This window comes from Coptis chinensis, chromosome 9, assembly GCF_015680905.1.
Source record: "Coptis chinensis isolate HL-2020 chromosome 9, ASM1568090v1, whole genome shotgun sequence".
Lineage (NCBI taxonomy): Eukaryota > Viridiplantae > Streptophyta > Magnoliopsida > Ranunculales > Ranunculaceae > Coptis > Coptis chinensis.
In genome coordinates, this window is record NC_141464.1 from 27,766,658 (window position 1) to 27,784,130 (window position 17,473).

The window sequence follows — 17,473 nt, forward strand, 5'->3', positions numbered from 1 at the left end:
AGGGGCGTTCCTACCAATCCACCGAAGCTCTGACCCGGTTGATTGGTTCTCGTCGTCTGGCGAACGCAATGAGATATCGTATTGTATTCACCCTCTATGACCGTATCTTTCATCAAAGCAGAACTGCAGATATCTTTGGGATTCCCTGAATGGTCATTATCTAGGTTGGTTCTGGCGTGATTCCTAATAGCTCGACCAACAACCGCTGTCGTTACTTCCTCCTCGTTCTGCTATCCTAATGAAAATCCTATTTCCCTCCAATTCTCGTTTCTTATAAAACTGTTCTACCAAATCATAGTGATAGAACTCCTCCGTCGAATACCACAGTCTGTTCCAATCCCTCTTAATCATATTGGCGTCGTAAAATGGTGCGAAATGGTTGGCCTCAAACGCGTGCTCCGGCAACATTCTTCGTCGTAGTGCCATTGAAGTTTCTTAGATAACTAATGGTTTTGTAGCCACAATGGGGAGGCGAGTTTGATAAAACAACGAGAAACAATGGTGGTGGCGGTGGTGGTTACGGTGGCAGGTTTGAAAACTTGAATTGGTGGGTGTTTTCTTGGTGGAAAGCGGTTGGAGATTGTGTTGGTGTTTTACAAAGGCGTGGGTGGTCTTTCTATTTTGATGTATTCTATTTTTTTTTTTTATTTTTTTTTATTTTGGTTGCTAGGGTTTGAATTTAAATTTGTGACAAGCGGTTGGAGAAGATGAACTTCGCGATTGGGTTTTGGAAAGGGATGGCTGGTATTTGTAGGTGGTGAGTTGGGCCCAAGCCCAATTCGATTTTTCGACTTTCGTCGATTTTTTTAGTATAACTTCAAACTAAATTTCCCACCGTTATCGGTCCGATTTTCTCGAATGAGATATGGAAATGATCAGGAGAGAATTTCCAATCCATTGATCCATAAACTACTCTATTCCGACCGTGGGTGACATATAAGATAGTGGAAAACGCCTCGAAGTGCGTGCATGGCGTAAGTTATCGCGAACGAATGAACACTAAATTAGATGGCGTCAACCCCAATGAACTATACTAATGGACCTAAGCAACACAAATAGAAAGTTCGAGCAATCCGGATGGAAAGACTGATTTCCCACCCCCAAACAAATTTTTAAACACAAAATTTGTTTTAACATGGGTCGTTTAAAGTCAGATTCCCAAGACTTGTTGGATTGCTAGTTCTATGGGTTTAGATATATATCTATATCTAAAAATGAAAACAATTATTATTATTATTATTATTATTATTATTATTATTATTATTTATTTATTTATTTATTTATTTATTTATTTTTTTTAAGCAAAAACATTAAGCAAATAAAGACATAATTCACACCATAGAGAAACATGACTCAAAAATCCGAGAAAACATGCAAGAGTGGAAAACGTGAAATATGTGAACCGTGGACTTAGGATCCGGTACTTACAGCCACACACTCCATAGGGAGGGCCCGGTTACCTTAATGGTGTACTTACCATTAAATGGAAGTGAAAGGAAGTACACCAATGACAAGGGTCCTCATATATAGGGTCTGTAAAAGGACTTCCTCTATATCGAGGGGACGAAGTTAAGTGAAAATGTTTTAATCGTTGACCGTTAACTTGAAAGATACTTGTTGTCCTTGGGATTTACCAAGGTAATTGCCCCGTAAGGGGTGACTTGATAACGAGAAAAGGACCGGACCAACGGGTTTTAGTTTCCACGGGAAAATATGTAGGCGGGAGTTGTAAAAAGCAAAACCTTTTGTCCGACCACAAACTCTTTGCGCCAAGATATGCTTATCATGAACACGTTTCATGTTAGCTTTATAATCCTTCAGCGAGATCGTAAGAATCATTCGGATTTCTTCAAGCTCATTTAATTGTAACTTGCGTTTTGACACCGCCTCATCAATATTGTAGTTAAGGCTTTTTATAGCCCACGAGCCGCGATGCTCTAATTCAGCGGGCAAATGACATGGTTTCCCAAATACAAGTCTAAAGGGAGACATACCTATAGGAGTTTTGAAAGCAGTTCTATCGCCCATAAGGCATCCGATAGGCGCCGACCGGTCTTTCCTATCGGGGTTTCTTGTTGTTTCTAAAATCTTTTTGATTTCCCTATTAGAAACTTCTACTTGGCGCTTAGTTTGTGGATGATAAGGAGTTGCTACTTTGTGTGTAACTCCATACTTTTTCACTAGGGATGCAACAACTCATTTGCAAAATGTGTTCCACCATCACTAATGATGGCTTTAGGAATGCCAAACCGACAGAAAATATATTCTTTAATAAAAATACCACGGTCTTATGGTCATTGCTACGGCAAGCTAGGGCCTCTATCCATTTAGACCGTAGTCCACGGCAACTAGAATATAAATATAACCGTGGGAAGCAGGGAAAGGGCCCATGAAATCAATACCCCAAACATCAAAAATTTCTACTATCAAGATTGGATTTAATGGCATCATATTACGCCGTGATTCGGCGCAAGTTGTTGGCTAAACGAATACCGTCTTGCAATGCACTTGGGCATCCTTAAAAGGGTAGGCCAATAAAATCCACATTGAAGAACTTTAGCGGCTGTTTTCATTCCACTAAAGTGGACACCACACTCTTTGTCATGGCGTAAGCGATAGAACTTCATTATATTCCCAATGGGGAATGCAACGGCGAATAATCGATCCATGACTACACCATAACGGGCTATTTGCAGCGGTAAAAACCGTTGCGAATAATTTTCATAGCGCTTTTAAGCGTTGCAAATAGAAGCGTCGGTAAAGTGTTGGAAATATTTGCAACGGTTTTTGCCGTTGCAAACCAAATTTTCCAACGGTTATTTACCGTTGCAGAGTGACAATTACTAACGGTTAAAAAGCGTTGCAAATCAAGCGTTGCAAAGCAAGCGTTGCAAACCAAATTTTCCAACGGTTATTTACCGTTGCAGAGTGACAATTACTAACGGTTAAAAAGCGTTGCAAAGCAAGCGTTGCAAAGCAAGCATTGCAAACCAAATTTTCCAACGGTTATTAACCGTTGCAGAGTGACAATTACTAACGGTTAAAAAGCGTTGCAAAGCAAGCGTTGCAAACCAAATTTTCCAACGGTTATTAACCGTTGCAGAGTGACAATTAGATGCTTTAATTTTTTTGCTTTGCAACGGTTTAAAACCGTTACTAATGTGTTGATATTGTAAAAAAAATTATTTTTATTTTTTTCTTGCCCTAAATTTGAACCTCCTGGTTTCATATAGAAACAAAGAAAATTACCAATGCTTTTGCAAATAGGACGAAAGGAATTAATCAAAACAGGAGCATTTGTATTATGGTTTGATCCTGATCAAAGATCTACGCATGTTATATATTCATGTGTTTCTCCTTCCAATTGCACTTTCCTTCCCTCTCTAAAAGCACTACTACAAAATATTTAGGATTACAATATTTAATATTTAGGATGACATTTTGAGATAATGGTTTCCTTGACAAATCAATAAAAAAAAGGTGGTCCTTACATGCAAGCTTAGAAGAAAGTCTTTAGAATAATAAAATCAAGATATATTAGAAATTAAAAAGAAAACATGTGCTTACTTTTAAGTCGCCGAGGCATTTGCTAGGTTCGCTTTTAGAGCGTTTAGTAACCTTTGTTTGCATGTTTTCTCTCAATGGCTCAGTACTGCCTTCTTGTCGAGGCTTTTTCTCGCTAAGTTCCAACGGGGATTAGTAGTCGCATAACAAAAACAAAAATCACTACATATGGTCAATGATTGATGGGATTCCACCATTTCCGGATAGAAATTGCACAATCGATTTGGAATATCAAAGGGAGCCAAACAACTAAAGGTTCCAAGGGTCCAAAACATTTGCACTCCTATGAGTTTGTGGCATATCCCTCTTCTCAAAGTCGAGTTGTGCTACAGAAAAAGGGCTATGTTAGGTTGTGGAGATAATCTAGACTTGTACATCGAAATAACCCCTCACGTAGTATTGCGAGGAAACTAAGTTCGATTGTCAAAAAGTCAAGGTGTTTATAATCGGCATACTAATCGCGATAGTGCTCTTGCTAAGCATGGCAATGGCTATCTTAGACACCATTTGTTTGCCACTAAAAGATATTCTATTTAATATCTTGTACCTTCTTGGGCAATTAGAATCGGTTGATGACCAAGAGAAACTATTTACCAAGTAAAATGGTTTTACAATTTTATCAATACTTTTGCAAATCCAGTGCTTTTAAAACTTAACTACATTGGTGAAATACATTTGCTTTTAATAACCACCTCGGTTTGCAAGATGGTCCTTAATTATCAATCCGCTAACAACCTCAACTACAAATCCGAGGCGAGTGCTTTGCTGCTTCCAGTCCTGAGACCAAAATGACTCTCTACTATAACAAAAAAACTGTACAAAGAAAGAATGTAAAAAGAACATGCCGAAAGGGGTTCTTTCGATAATAACTCTCTTCTAGCTGCTCCAACAACTTGATTTTCTCGTCCAATCCTGATCTGGAAGAAGATTTTGACCTAGCCAAATTCCTGACGACCTCCACCTCATCTGCCAATACAGTAAACACAACTTATAGGCAACGAATTTTTTTTATAACATTAACTTCATTAGTGAAATAAGCTGCTTTTCATTACTTGGCATTCCTATTCCTGGACAAAAATAATATTGCTATACTAAAGGAGAAATGTTAGTATAAATTAATTAGATCCGCAGACAAGCAAAAAAGTTGGAAATGTGAAGATTTCACAAAGAGTAATACTACTTCAATAAACAAGATGCTTAAATGTGATACAACAACCCTCGCCAAAGCATTAAGCACCTTATAGCTTTCCCTAAAACTATGAAGGATAAACATTGATCACTTAATTACGTTAATTACCATATAACACCATTTCATCGGTCTATAAGAGCGGTAGCCAAACAATTAATCAACATATCAAAGCCCGGAAAAGAAATGAATAAGCGGTATCATGTACAAATTTGGGATTTAATAGATATACATCTAAGGCATTCCAATTGCAAATTTTTGTTTCTTATTCTACCGGATAATTACGATATATTACAGTTTTTATATATATTTTTTCCTTATTTTCTTAGCCAAGTATTTAGCTTTATGCGTAGCGTAGAGATGTTCCTACTAGCAAATGATGAAAGTTGATCTGAGGCATATATTGGACGGGTTTTTGAAAGTTAAGCAGCTAACTTGAAATGATAAGAGAAGCTTTATGGCCTAATAATGCTACTAACATAGAAATCTAAAGCAGAACTAAATAAACATAATATGTATTCCACGGTGAACATTTATATAAAATCTCTAGCAGGATCTGATGAAGTACCATCAGAAGCAGATATATCTTCCTCAGAAAGACTTGCTTCATCTTCACGATTCCAAAACTCAGTAAATTGATCTTGGTATTGCACGAGCTGCTGAAACATAATTCCACAAATCACAATATAGATGTCAAACAGAACTACACAAAACTGCATATAGATCAATAATTGCTCAAAATTCCAATTAATAAATTACTCGGAAATGTCAATCATTACACAATAATATATGAATGTCAACATAATTCCCCTGGTAAAACGAATGTTGTTTTTCTGTCTTCAGATCATAGGACTCAATGACTCATCTTCCAACATATCGGGACCGAAACTATAGATTACCTGGCGACAAAGATCACGAGATCTTGAGTTTGCCTTGTGTAAATTAGATGCACAAGTAAGTTCCTCGGATACTTAGCAACTAACTTTGGATGCCGGCAGACATCGCAGGATTTTTGACATAATGATGTAGGAACCTACTTGAAAACGCATATAAACCAACTTGTTTCAATATGGTGAAAGATTTAAGCAATGTATATACAAGCAAAATTACAAATAAATTTATTTTTTCAATACCTGTTCACCAAAACTTTCAAGAATCTTTCTCCGACGGCAAAAAGAACCTTCACAGTATTCCACCATCTGCAGTAGAATGTAACCAGGCTCCAATAGTGTGACAATCATTTATGAAATCCTTTTATAGCATATATATTAACATTTAAGAAGTGAACCTGATTGAAATCTTCCAAAGACTTCTTTGACGAGCCACCTTTAGAGTCTGAAGGGTGTAATCTTTTGTTCGCAGGGTTACTGAGAATAAATTCCTGCCACAAGTCCCTAAATAATTAAAACCTCCAATAGAGCCATAAAATTTGTAGGAAGATCGCAGTATATAAAGATATGCTAAGAACAATTCCTCCCAGCGTGCATAAATGATCAAATCTGATTGATGAGAACATCAATCTTTGTTGGATGAGGATTTAAAGATAAGAAATGTACCATTCTTCTGCGATCATCAATGCCATAATATAACAAGCTTCTTGATGGCAACTGATCACGTCCAGTTCTTCCGGACTCTTGATAGAACGCTTCCATTGACTTTGGTATATTGAAATGGCAAACAGTTCGGACATCCTTTCTATCTATGCCCTACAATTTGTTTAAGAAACCATCAGCTCGAATACATTGGGGAAATCAGAACCTATGGTCTTAGTGCAAATTTCTGACAACTAGTGTACTTGGTAGCATACCATCCTGAAGAAAAAACAATTATTCCCCAACATCCATGTATGCAGCGGAAGAGCTCCAAATAGAATCCAGCGTGCAAAGAAATGCGTATACCACAAACTTAAGTCAATTATTGGTTAAAAATGATCATACAAACTCAAGGATGTATTAGCATTTAGCACATGAAAGTGCAATCAAAAGCATATTAGCCACAACTACTTTTATCCAAAGCTTGTCCCCATGAGTTCAGAAGAATGAGAATCAAAAAACGAGAGAGAGAGAGAGAGCATTTAAAATCAGCAAATCTAATTAACAGAATGCCTTCTAGATTTACTTTAAAATCCCAAATTTTGCTTCAATTGTTCGACATAAAAGATCTATGTATGGAAGAAGTGTTTTTGCACCATATAATGCTCGAGTGGTATCATTTCCATCATGGCCTAGACCCATATGTGCTTGATAAGGCTATTATAATGCATGCATATGGAATTACAAAATAAGTATTTATTTTCCCAACAGTTTCTGATCATGTACTTTCCTCACAGATATGTATAGATAGGTATGATCTTATGGACAATAATAGCCCATTCGCGTCGACGAATGGTATTAACCACCAAGGAATTCTATTCATAGTTCACTTAATTTAAATATCTTTGTAAGCCTATTGTAGGCATAAAAGGCCAAGTTAAAATATTGTAGATGAGCCAAGAGTGTAAAGTTAAAAAATACCCAAAGGCCACTTTGTTGCTACAACAACTTGTGATACGGAAGAGAGCCAATCATCCTTCGAATTCGGAAGAGAGCCAAGCATAATGACTCCATCACATCCTTACGAACCCATGCGGGAACAACAATCGGGGCATTCATACATTTCAACAAAGAATGCTAAATAATATATCGATTCGGGGAAACCCAAAATAAAATGCAATAAAATAGAACGGATACCAACTTCCTAAAATCATAACATCCAAATGTATATCTAGAAATCTATCTGATTGGGACCACGGATACCATTGAGACATCATAGTTCTCGAGTAAGTAAATACGCTTCTTGGCGGGGGGAAAGAGCCTTTTTCATAGGATGGTACAAAAGGATTTTCATCAACATAAAAAAATCATCGATAATTCGGAACAAATTCAAATCCGAGTTTGTCTTGTTTCACAATAGTACTCTTTTGGCGGATTGCAATCCTTTCAACCTTATACTCACCCACAACACCACCGGAATATGCATGATCCCAAAACTTCGCATTACATAGAAGCGGTATGCACTATGCAGTAGTTCACAAATTTGTCTCCAAATTAGGTAAAGAAAAAAAAAGCCGAAAGTGCAATTTCCCAAAGTATAGACAAGCGCAACACATAAAATTTCATATTACGTTGACCCGGTGTAAGCATTTCTCAGGTAAACGCATGATAGCAAGTGGTGTCCTTCAATTTGACTTACTTCATAAGGAAAGATTTGGATTTGAAAATACAATAATAAGGACAATAACAGCCGTACTATACGACACATTCCAGGAAAAGGACACATCGGAAACTTCACTTGGGAGCGGTAGGTGGTTTCATTAAAGCCAATATTGGCACATCCGGAAGGCGGTTCCTTAGGGAGGATAGATTCCGATAACTGGGCCTGCATGACATTGATAAAATAGATAGCAATGGTTAGGCAGAAATTTTAAAAAATTGAAGTAAAAGCCTCATTGCAGATCTCAGTGTTTTTAAAGACTGAGACGCGGAGCTATTATTTTCTAATGACCTTGAGGAGTTTGCTCTCTGGTTAAGGCATTAAGCAACACAAACACGCTTACAATGAGACATGGCTTACAATTTTTCAAAAGATAGAATCATGATTACAAACCTAAAAGTCGTGGCCCCAACTTGAAATGCAATGTGCCTGAAAAATACAACCAAAAGGCGAGCTTAATATTTAAACATATATAAGGAAACTAATGTAAAAGACACTTGCATAATATTCATGTTCATACCTCATCTATCGCGAATCAGATTCAACAAGCCTCGGTATAAAGCTTTGTTAATTTTGACATAAACCAGGTGTCGCGATCAACTCACGGTGTAACATAGAGTAGCCTTAAAGATGGTTTACGGAGGAAATATCTTCATGAATCTAATAATAAAAACAAATGCCAACTGTTAGGGATAAAGTTCAATAGTTGACAACATTGGTGAGTTAATCACAAAGCAATCCAAATGCAGTAACTAGAAATGCTATTCAATAGTAAATCATTCAATTGCAACAAAGTGACTTACCGTGTCTAATGACATGAATTCCAATTGATTGCTCAAAGCGTTCGAGCTTTGGAACCATTAGCATCATATTGGCTTAATCCTAGCATAAAAAAAAATCAAACATAAACATTAGTCCACAAGTATGAAACAAGATATTTATACAGACTAGGCAATGCCAACTTACGCCAGAGTTGCTAAAAACAACAACATTATCACCAAAAACAGATTTACAAGAATCCAAGGGCGATTCCAAAGTTCCACCATTCTCCCTCCTCCTTTATCGGGCTTGGGACAAAGAACACTCATTCCAAAGTTCCACCATTCTCCCTCCTCCTTTTATCCGGGCTTGGGACGGCCGGCAAAAAAGACTTTCATTACTTTGCCTTTATCGGGCGGAGTTAAAACGGGGTTATCTCTTCAACCTGCATAAAACATAAAACTTTCATAATATAACATTCGGACAATAAACATTCTTATAAACCATCATACCATCATAACAAGCTATAGTGCACAAATTAGTTATGTCATTCTTACATCTTGCAAAAGGCTCTTACCATTACTTACAAAAACATACTCAAAAAAACCAAAATAGATGAAGTTTGCATATCCCACACAATAGATTACTCATCTGCAACCTTGATTCAAGCCAAATCAAAGCCCCCCTTCAACAAAAATCACTAAGGTCCGAAAGCAGCCAAATTGAGGTCCATCATAAATAGGAGCATTGGGAACCAAGACTTCCTCGATGTAGATCTTTTTCTCCCCTCTAAGGGCCGGTTACGCCATGGCAAATATTAGGGGTGGTTGTCATAACATATCCCCTAGCAACCGAACACCATCTCTACCTAATAGGGTAACCTTAAGAGGTGGACTCAACATTTCAGCAGGAGGGTTCTGGGCGGGGTTCACGGGAGGGTTCAGGGAGGGAGGGTTCGCAGGAGGGTTCACGGGGGGTTCACGGGGAGGGTTCATAGATTCAAACATATTCATTAAATTCTGTTGAGACGGACGGGCGAACCGAGTTGGAGCCAACATCGGTTCGGGTGTTGTATCCCCATGTGGCGGTTGACTATTCGACATTCCATTGTTGGTTACAAGCTTAAGCATATCGACAAAATGAATGACAAAACTAAGAATTATATATATGATGAAAACAATAAGTTTTTATTTAAGGCAAACTCACCATCAACACACCCTCAACTCTAGCTATGGAGGACTTCATCTCACTCATTTCACCCTTAAATTCAGAATTTGATGAAGACCTTGTTTGTGCTAACATCACCTTCGCATAATACTTATGCGCTTTAATTGCTTCTTAGAGAGGTTAGAGCTGATTCCACGAGTCCCTACTCTTTTGTCCGCTCCTAAGACTTGGTCAATTCGTCATTATCAAAATCAAGATGAGTTGCCTTTGCCCTCTCCACTTGAAGTTGCACTTTTTCTTTTCTTTTGAGCAGCCTCCACCAATTCCTATAGTGTTTTCCATGGAAATTAGTTCAAAACTAACAAGTTAGTACAAACTTAAGGTAAATCGGTCCAAGAAAAAAATTGTCTATAATAACAAAGTAACGAACTAATAGCCCGCACACTAGTTAGTTCGTGCATCATTTACAAAGAGAAATACTATGTCAAAGACTTAACAAAATTATAGTTGGAACTCAAGTGAAATGCAAACTCACATAACGGGCTCGGCTCTCCAAAACAGTTCCATTACGACGTTCATGTCCCCGCTTTCCAAATTGTCTACCCGTCGTGTATCTTGTCGATTTTGTTTATTCTACATGTACATTGGTAAACAATTGTTAGCATATCGTGATAAAAATTTAAAAATTTATGGAAAGACACCTACCATTTTATGCAACGTGTTGGCATACGTATCCCGCCCAAGTGTATGTCGAGAATCATTCAATTTTATATTCTCACCATTCTTCGCATTTCTTGCCATCACCTCAGAAGTGTTCTCATATATTACAAACTGTTCCCAATGATTTGGATCAATGCCATTTGGGCATCGCGCGATTTGTTCTTCCAAGGTCTCAAACTTATTCAATATATCTTTTCTCAAGACCCATTTTCCATATCTAAACTTAGTAGAAAAGTTTTTTTCTGCATGTGAACGAGCTAGTGCTTGGTCGACATTTGTAACTTCAAATTCACACTGTAAAACACAAGTTATATAGTAATGTGAATGAAGCTAGAACTCAAAATGTCTAGAATGCATTAAAAAAAAAATCAGAGGTAAACCTTACCATTAAGGCATTCCAAACCTTATCCTTGAATTCAGAATGTACAAGCCTCCAATCGGTGTAACTAAATCGGGATCTGAGCTCGAATGAGACTACCAAAGACGAGTATTCCATCCGGAGGCATTATCACCAACGACAACACCATCAATATCAATCAATATAGGTAACTTCCTAACATTTTCTGATTCTGCACGTCGCTGAAATTTGAGATGGATGTGAAACTGAAGTAGAAGGTGTGATGCATGTGAGGCGAACCGGAAGGTTGAGATGCACTAGGCTGTGGTTGACTGATACCATTTCAAATGAAATCCTAACATATATTGCAAAATAGTCTATTAGTAGTGCAGTCTGAAAAATATAATCATGAAAGGTGAGAAAGAAGAATAAATAAAAGCATATACACGATTCAATCCAAACAAAAGTATTTCATTACATTATCATAGTTTGGAAACTACAACAATTACAATCAGGTTAAGCACTTCATCAAAGGCTTCAAATTAGGTTGGTCCTCAAGGGTAGATTGGAAAACAGTTGGCACATCTAGTGAGTCAACTCCACACGTCAATCGCCTCGGTGAATGGATGACTACCGACCAATTAGGATTTTTCAAGTCCTTCGAATAAAACACTTGACTAGCTTCGGAAGCGAGAATGACCGGCTCATCAAAATACTGATCAACACTTTTCATCTTATTAAGATTAACCAACACCAAATTAGAGTCTGGACAGAGCTTGCAGCCATTGGTCTTGTCTTCCACCTTCACCCAATTGCAATAAAAGACTACTTGTTGAAAGTCTGTATAGTCCAGCTCTAATATTTGTTCAATAACCCCATACCACTTTGTCGATGCATCTACTGGATTTTTGTCTTTCCTACTTGACGTAAACGAAGTGATTGCCTCCATGCAAACACCACTATCTTGTGTGACAACTGTTTCGTCATGCGACCTAGTAGAAAAGACAAAACCATTGATGCGATACTTTCTATACGTTTTAGCTTGGTGTAATGGTCCTTCAACTAATCGCCATAAGTCATTCTTGGTGTCGTTTGCAGCCAATAACTGTAAAAAGACGATAGTTAGAAAGCTAATATTACTAACTTCAGATTTCCTATTTAACTAATGGATGAATTAAACAATACCTTGTTATATAACCAGACAATGAAATCTGTTTGTATCAAGACCGACTTTGCAACCCCCTTTTCCTCTACCGAGATTGTAAGGGCGGTATTCACTACAAATCGTTCATGCAACGCATGAGTATTTTCATGTAGAGTACTAGAGTAGGTTTAGAAACCAAATGTGTCAAAAAAAAACACACTGTAGTAATCATCAAGCTTTTCGACGTCTAGTCGAAAGCGGACCCATCTACGTATTTGAATCCATTGTTTAACACTTAGAGTCCGCGATCTTTACCATCGAGCAAAGGCCCTTCATCACTATACTCGCCATCTTCATCCAGAAAGGCTACACGCTTCGATTTATGATTTCCGTCCCGCGAATTGGGCATATACTCCATAGCATACCTAACTGACTCAGAAATAATATACGACTCTGCAATGGACCCTTCAACATATCGTTTATTGCTGGGAATATTTTTACACTCTTTCATCGCCCTATTAGAACAAGAAATTTAAGTATACACTTTCAATTTTTAAAATCCAATTATAGAAAAAGCTAGAGAAGATATTAAGGTAAAAGTAATTTACATACCGTTCAAATGGAAACATCCACCTTTGATGCACAGTTCCACAAAGTAGCGCTTCATCAGCCAAATGCACCATGAGGTGGATGCTGATATCAAAAAACGATGGTGGAAAATATTTTTCAAGCATGCACAATGCTTCTGCAACCATGTACTTGGCCTCTTGGATATGTTGCGAACTAAGACTTTTAGAGCACAACAAGTTGAAGAATAAGCTTATCGATGAATAGCTCTTCGCAGATCGCGATGTTTAGGAAAAGCATGTTGAAGCAATACAGGTAGCAAATAACACATAATGACATGATAGTCATGTGATTTCATTACGAGCAAACCAGGTGGATTTAAAGCGACAATGTTGCTCAGATTTGATGAGAAACCAGAAGGAAGCTTCAAGTCCTTCAAAATTTTGCAGAAGTTTAACTTCTCGTCTTTAGTTAAGACAAATGGAGCCTTCGGTTTTATTGGTTTTCCGTGGTCGGTCCGATTGCATCCACTGACCACTATGAATTCGCATCTTCCTCATATCTTCTCGCGCACCTACTGTATCCTTTGACTTGTCTTTCTTGTCTAGGATGTAATTTAGTAGATGTTCCGCAACATTTTTCTCAGTATGCATCACATCAACAACATGTCGGGATTTATGAGTGGGCCAATAGGGCATATCCCAAAAAAATAGACCTTTTATACCAAGCCTCGTAACTTGAACATCTTCATCATCTACACTATCATCCAAATTCACATCGGATGTGCTTCTTTTGCTACTGTTGGGATTTTACCGGCTTATACTTGATATGACTCACCTTCTTTGCATAACTTTTTCTCCACTTAACCTTTGTGGAGCAATGTTCAACTCTTGATCTTAAGTCCCAAGTATTTGCGACCCAAAACGGGTGACCTAACGGAAGAAAGGGCGATAGTTTGTGTAAACAATCTTCTTTGCATGCTCAAGATATATCGATTGAGTGTTATCCGAACAAATCGGACATGCTTTGTAACCATGTGTTATGCAACCCGCTAAGTTTCCAAGAGCGGGAAAATCATGAATACCCCACACTAGCATAGCTCTCAAGGTAAAATACTTTTTATGCATGTCATAAGCAGCACCCCTTCCTTCCACAACTGTTCCAACTCCTCATACAATGGTCAAGAAAACGCCGATATCTTGACCCGGTGCCTTCCGCCCAGGTATCAGCAAACACATCATTTGGAACTCTGGCTTCATACATAAAGAAGGGGGGAGATTATAAGGTACCAAGTAAACAGGCCAACAACTGTAGCTAGTGGATTGTATTCCACGGGGATTGAAACCATCAGTTGCAATTCCAAGCCAAACATTACCCTTCCTGAGCAAAATCAGGCCAACTCTTTTTACATGTTTTCCACTGGATTGAGTCGATGGGATGTCGCATATGATCCCAAGAAGGTGTAGCTCGGTCGTGCCATGTCATTTCGTTCGCTATCCATGGGATAGTGTACAACCTCTTGAGCCTTGGAATCAAGGGAAAATGTCTCAAAACTTTATTCGGCTCTTTTGTTTCTTTCTTACCCATCTTTCCTTCTTTCACTTTGTATCTGGGTGCTTTACACTGACGACATTCCGTTAACTTAGCATCATCTTTCCAGTATAACATACAATTGTTCTCACATGCATGGATACTTGTGGCTTTCATTCCTAGATCTTTCAGCATTGCTTTCATTACAGGGTACTTTGATGGCAAAGTGATTCCTTCTGGGAACCATATCCTCAAAAGGGACAAAAGTGCAGACACACTAGTTCCCGACCAACCATATTTCTTCTTCAAGTTATGAAGGTCAACAATTGCCGAAAGTGTTGTAGCGGGGAGCCTCACATGAAGGGTATAGCTTTTGTTACGCCATTTTCTTGTATTCGTTGTACCTCTTCCCCAAATCAGGTTCAAGAACAGGTGGTGGTTCAAAATCCCCCATATGATTTTCTTCATCCTCATTCAAATCACATGCAACTACTTCATGCACTCCATAAGAAGCATCAACAAAATTCCCCATCCCAAGCCCTTCAGCCTCAGTGTTTTCTTCTTCAATCACTGGCTCCACCACCGGATCCGTACATGGGTTCTCACCATGTAAAACCCATACACGATAATTCTTATCCATCCCGTACCTAATCAAATGTCTAGAGATTGTATCAAACACAAAGCTTTTTCCATTTCGACATTCTCTACAAGGACAAGGACACGTGGTCGAGCCGCGGTTGTTCACAAATCGCGAAATTGAATGAAATCAGCCACCCCTTGTTTGTACACATCTCCAAGTCCGTCAATTCATTCATCCACTCTTTCCGAATTGGCGAGACATTCTGCAAAATTAGACATGTGGGGGTTGAACAAGCACATTATTGTGTAATCTATCGATTTGATACAACATAATACACAATCAAACCTTGAATATAGACCACAGAGTACTAAGGCTTTTGTGTAAGTCGTTGAATCCTAAACTCGACTTCAACTACATCAAAAAAGTAAGCTCTAAAAAGTCGGTTCAACAAAGCGGTTTGGCCTAGGTAGCAAGCAAAACACTAGTATTCTCAATTCTAGCTAAGTCTATGATATTAAAGGAATAGCTATAAATAGAATTAACAAAGAATATTAACAAAGAAAAATTGATTTAATCTGCCGTAACATTGGGCTATACTACCACCTTAGGCAAGGGCACCGCCCGTCCGAACCCTCGATCGACATATACTTCATCATTGTTTCACCATGAACATAAGAAAACTTCAAACAACAAGCATCTATCAATACTCAGTCCAACGTCAAATTGTGATACTTGCTCGGTTCTTATATAGAGTTGTTATTCGTGGACTGCTTTGTTACTACACAATTCGCGTGAGGTCTTTGCATACGTTATTACGTGGACTCGATAAACCAACACCTCAACCTTTTCTAATTTTGTCTAAAATCGTTTCTATCTTAGCTAGTCCACAAAAAAAAATTTGCATTGAGATTGATTGAGACAAACAATTGACACCTCTGATCATACACAATATTTACGTATCCCAGCAACCGTTACAAGTCACTGTTGATTTAGATCCGAGATTCGTGTGTGCACCAAGATCTGTGTGTGCCGAGATCCGTAACCTTATCACTGTGGTTCAAGTGTGATACTTGCTCGAGTCTTATATAGAGTGAAATATCAGTATAATATTCATTTAAGTGAGCAGACCACATTGTAATTCAAATAAAGCAATATAATGCCAACACTGACCTGATCAAATCCTTTCTTCTTGGCGGATTCTAGAAAAGTGAGCGTAAACTGTTAAGAGAGCGATCATCGGGAGAGAAGCCTAGCAAGTCAAAGGCATATACAGATTTCTGCTAGTATTCTAAATAACATACTAGAATAAATGCCAACAAATCAAACCTAATCTACATATTCGAGCACCACGAGAGAAATTATCATATCAAAACCACAACTACATACTAAAAACTAAGCTTGCATATATGTATGAATCAAGTAGTTCTTGCTAATAGAGAGACTTCAATAAGAAACAGTAGAAGCTAGAAAGGATAAAGGAAAGAGAGAAATTTCAGAAGCTTTAAACTCACGCTTCTTCTAAATCAATAACTTTAATAGCAACATCTCTGTTAAGCTCCTTATCAAATCTGAAACCACGAATGTAACAATGCATATTAAGTCAACGTGTAGGAAACCAACAACTCAGGATTTATGTGAAAATCTTACTTCTCAAATGAATTGAATAAGATATATCCTAGACAGATGTAGCGCTTTTGATATAGACTAAACAAAAACTGCTTAAGTGCAAAAGAGCGTCTAGGAGTATAGCAAATCGGTCTCGCGTGAACCAAGCGGTAAGTATGAGAACCTCACATTATAATAGTTTTTTTCAATCCATACAAATCTTATTAATACTTTTTCTCCAAGATGTAACAAACTAGAAAGAAACTGAAAAATTATTACCTCAAACTGCAAGAAATGGATTGTGTCAAAGCGTTGCAAAAGAATTCACAAATTCACAAATTTACTTGCAAAAGAATTCCAGAACTTTTCGGGGAAAGAGTTCGATTTCAAACGTTAGGGGGATTAACTTTCATGATCACAAATTCACAACATGCTTTTCGACACGGTCATAAGATAGATAATTGTAAATTGTGATTCTGACTAATGAAGAGAAAAGTTTGAGGAGAAAAGAGTGTATGGCTTAATTAGTTTTGGCCTTCTCTCACACTTGTTTATATAGGAAAAATAGTTGGTTTCTGATAGAAGTGCGCCTATTTAATGTCTCGTCTTAAACACTAACATATAATTAAGGTAGATATATAGCCAAATATAACATTTGCTACTTACTAAATATCATTGACGATTGTGGTATGGATCACCGGTTAGCATTTACTCAACACTAATATCGATATTATCATGTAAGCGTAGTTTGGTTTCTTTAGTCAATTAATAAGTTAATGACCTAATAAATAAGATTTATACATTATATGATTGTAGTCTGTAGTAGTGCGAATATGTATTTTCCCCATATTTCCAGGTACCAAAAAGTTTATTAAGAGTTGAAGAGTGTACAAGACTTAGAAACCTTACGTAATAATACAAGAAAAACTCTAATACTATGCTCAACCAACTATATGTGAAGTTATCAAACCTGAAGCGCTACACACTTCTAGAATCTAGCAAAAGCACCCCAAAGGTTTTTCATGCTTGCGATAATTTGGTCAAGATATGAGAAGTGCTTTT

General features: G+C 37.7%; 1 protein-coding gene and 1 pseudogene across 1 annotated transcript; both read right to left on the reverse strand.

The window, feature by feature from the left end:
• Nucleotides 1-5,453: 5,453 nt before the first annotated feature.
• Nucleotides 5,454-6,934, reverse strand: LOC147475405 (ATP-dependent DNA helicase Q-like 3). Its single transcript, XM_086585406.1, has 6 exons — nucleotides 6,558-6,934; nucleotides 6,307-6,456; nucleotides 6,039-6,131; nucleotides 5,884-5,949; nucleotides 5,650-5,783; nucleotides 5,454-5,463 (listed from the first exon to the last, which is right to left on the reverse strand). Exons 1-6 carry the CDS (start codon nucleotides 6,588-6,590, stop codon nucleotides 5,454-5,456), a joined length of 486 nt encoding a protein of 161 aa, XP_086441532.1. The 5' UTR covers nucleotides 6,591-6,934.
• A 5,490-nt stretch (nucleotides 6,935-12,424) lies between these two features.
• Nucleotides 12,425-13,394, reverse strand: LOC147475406 (uncharacterized; annotated as a pseudogene).
• Between the last annotated feature and the right edge of the window lie 4,079 nt (nucleotides 13,395-17,473).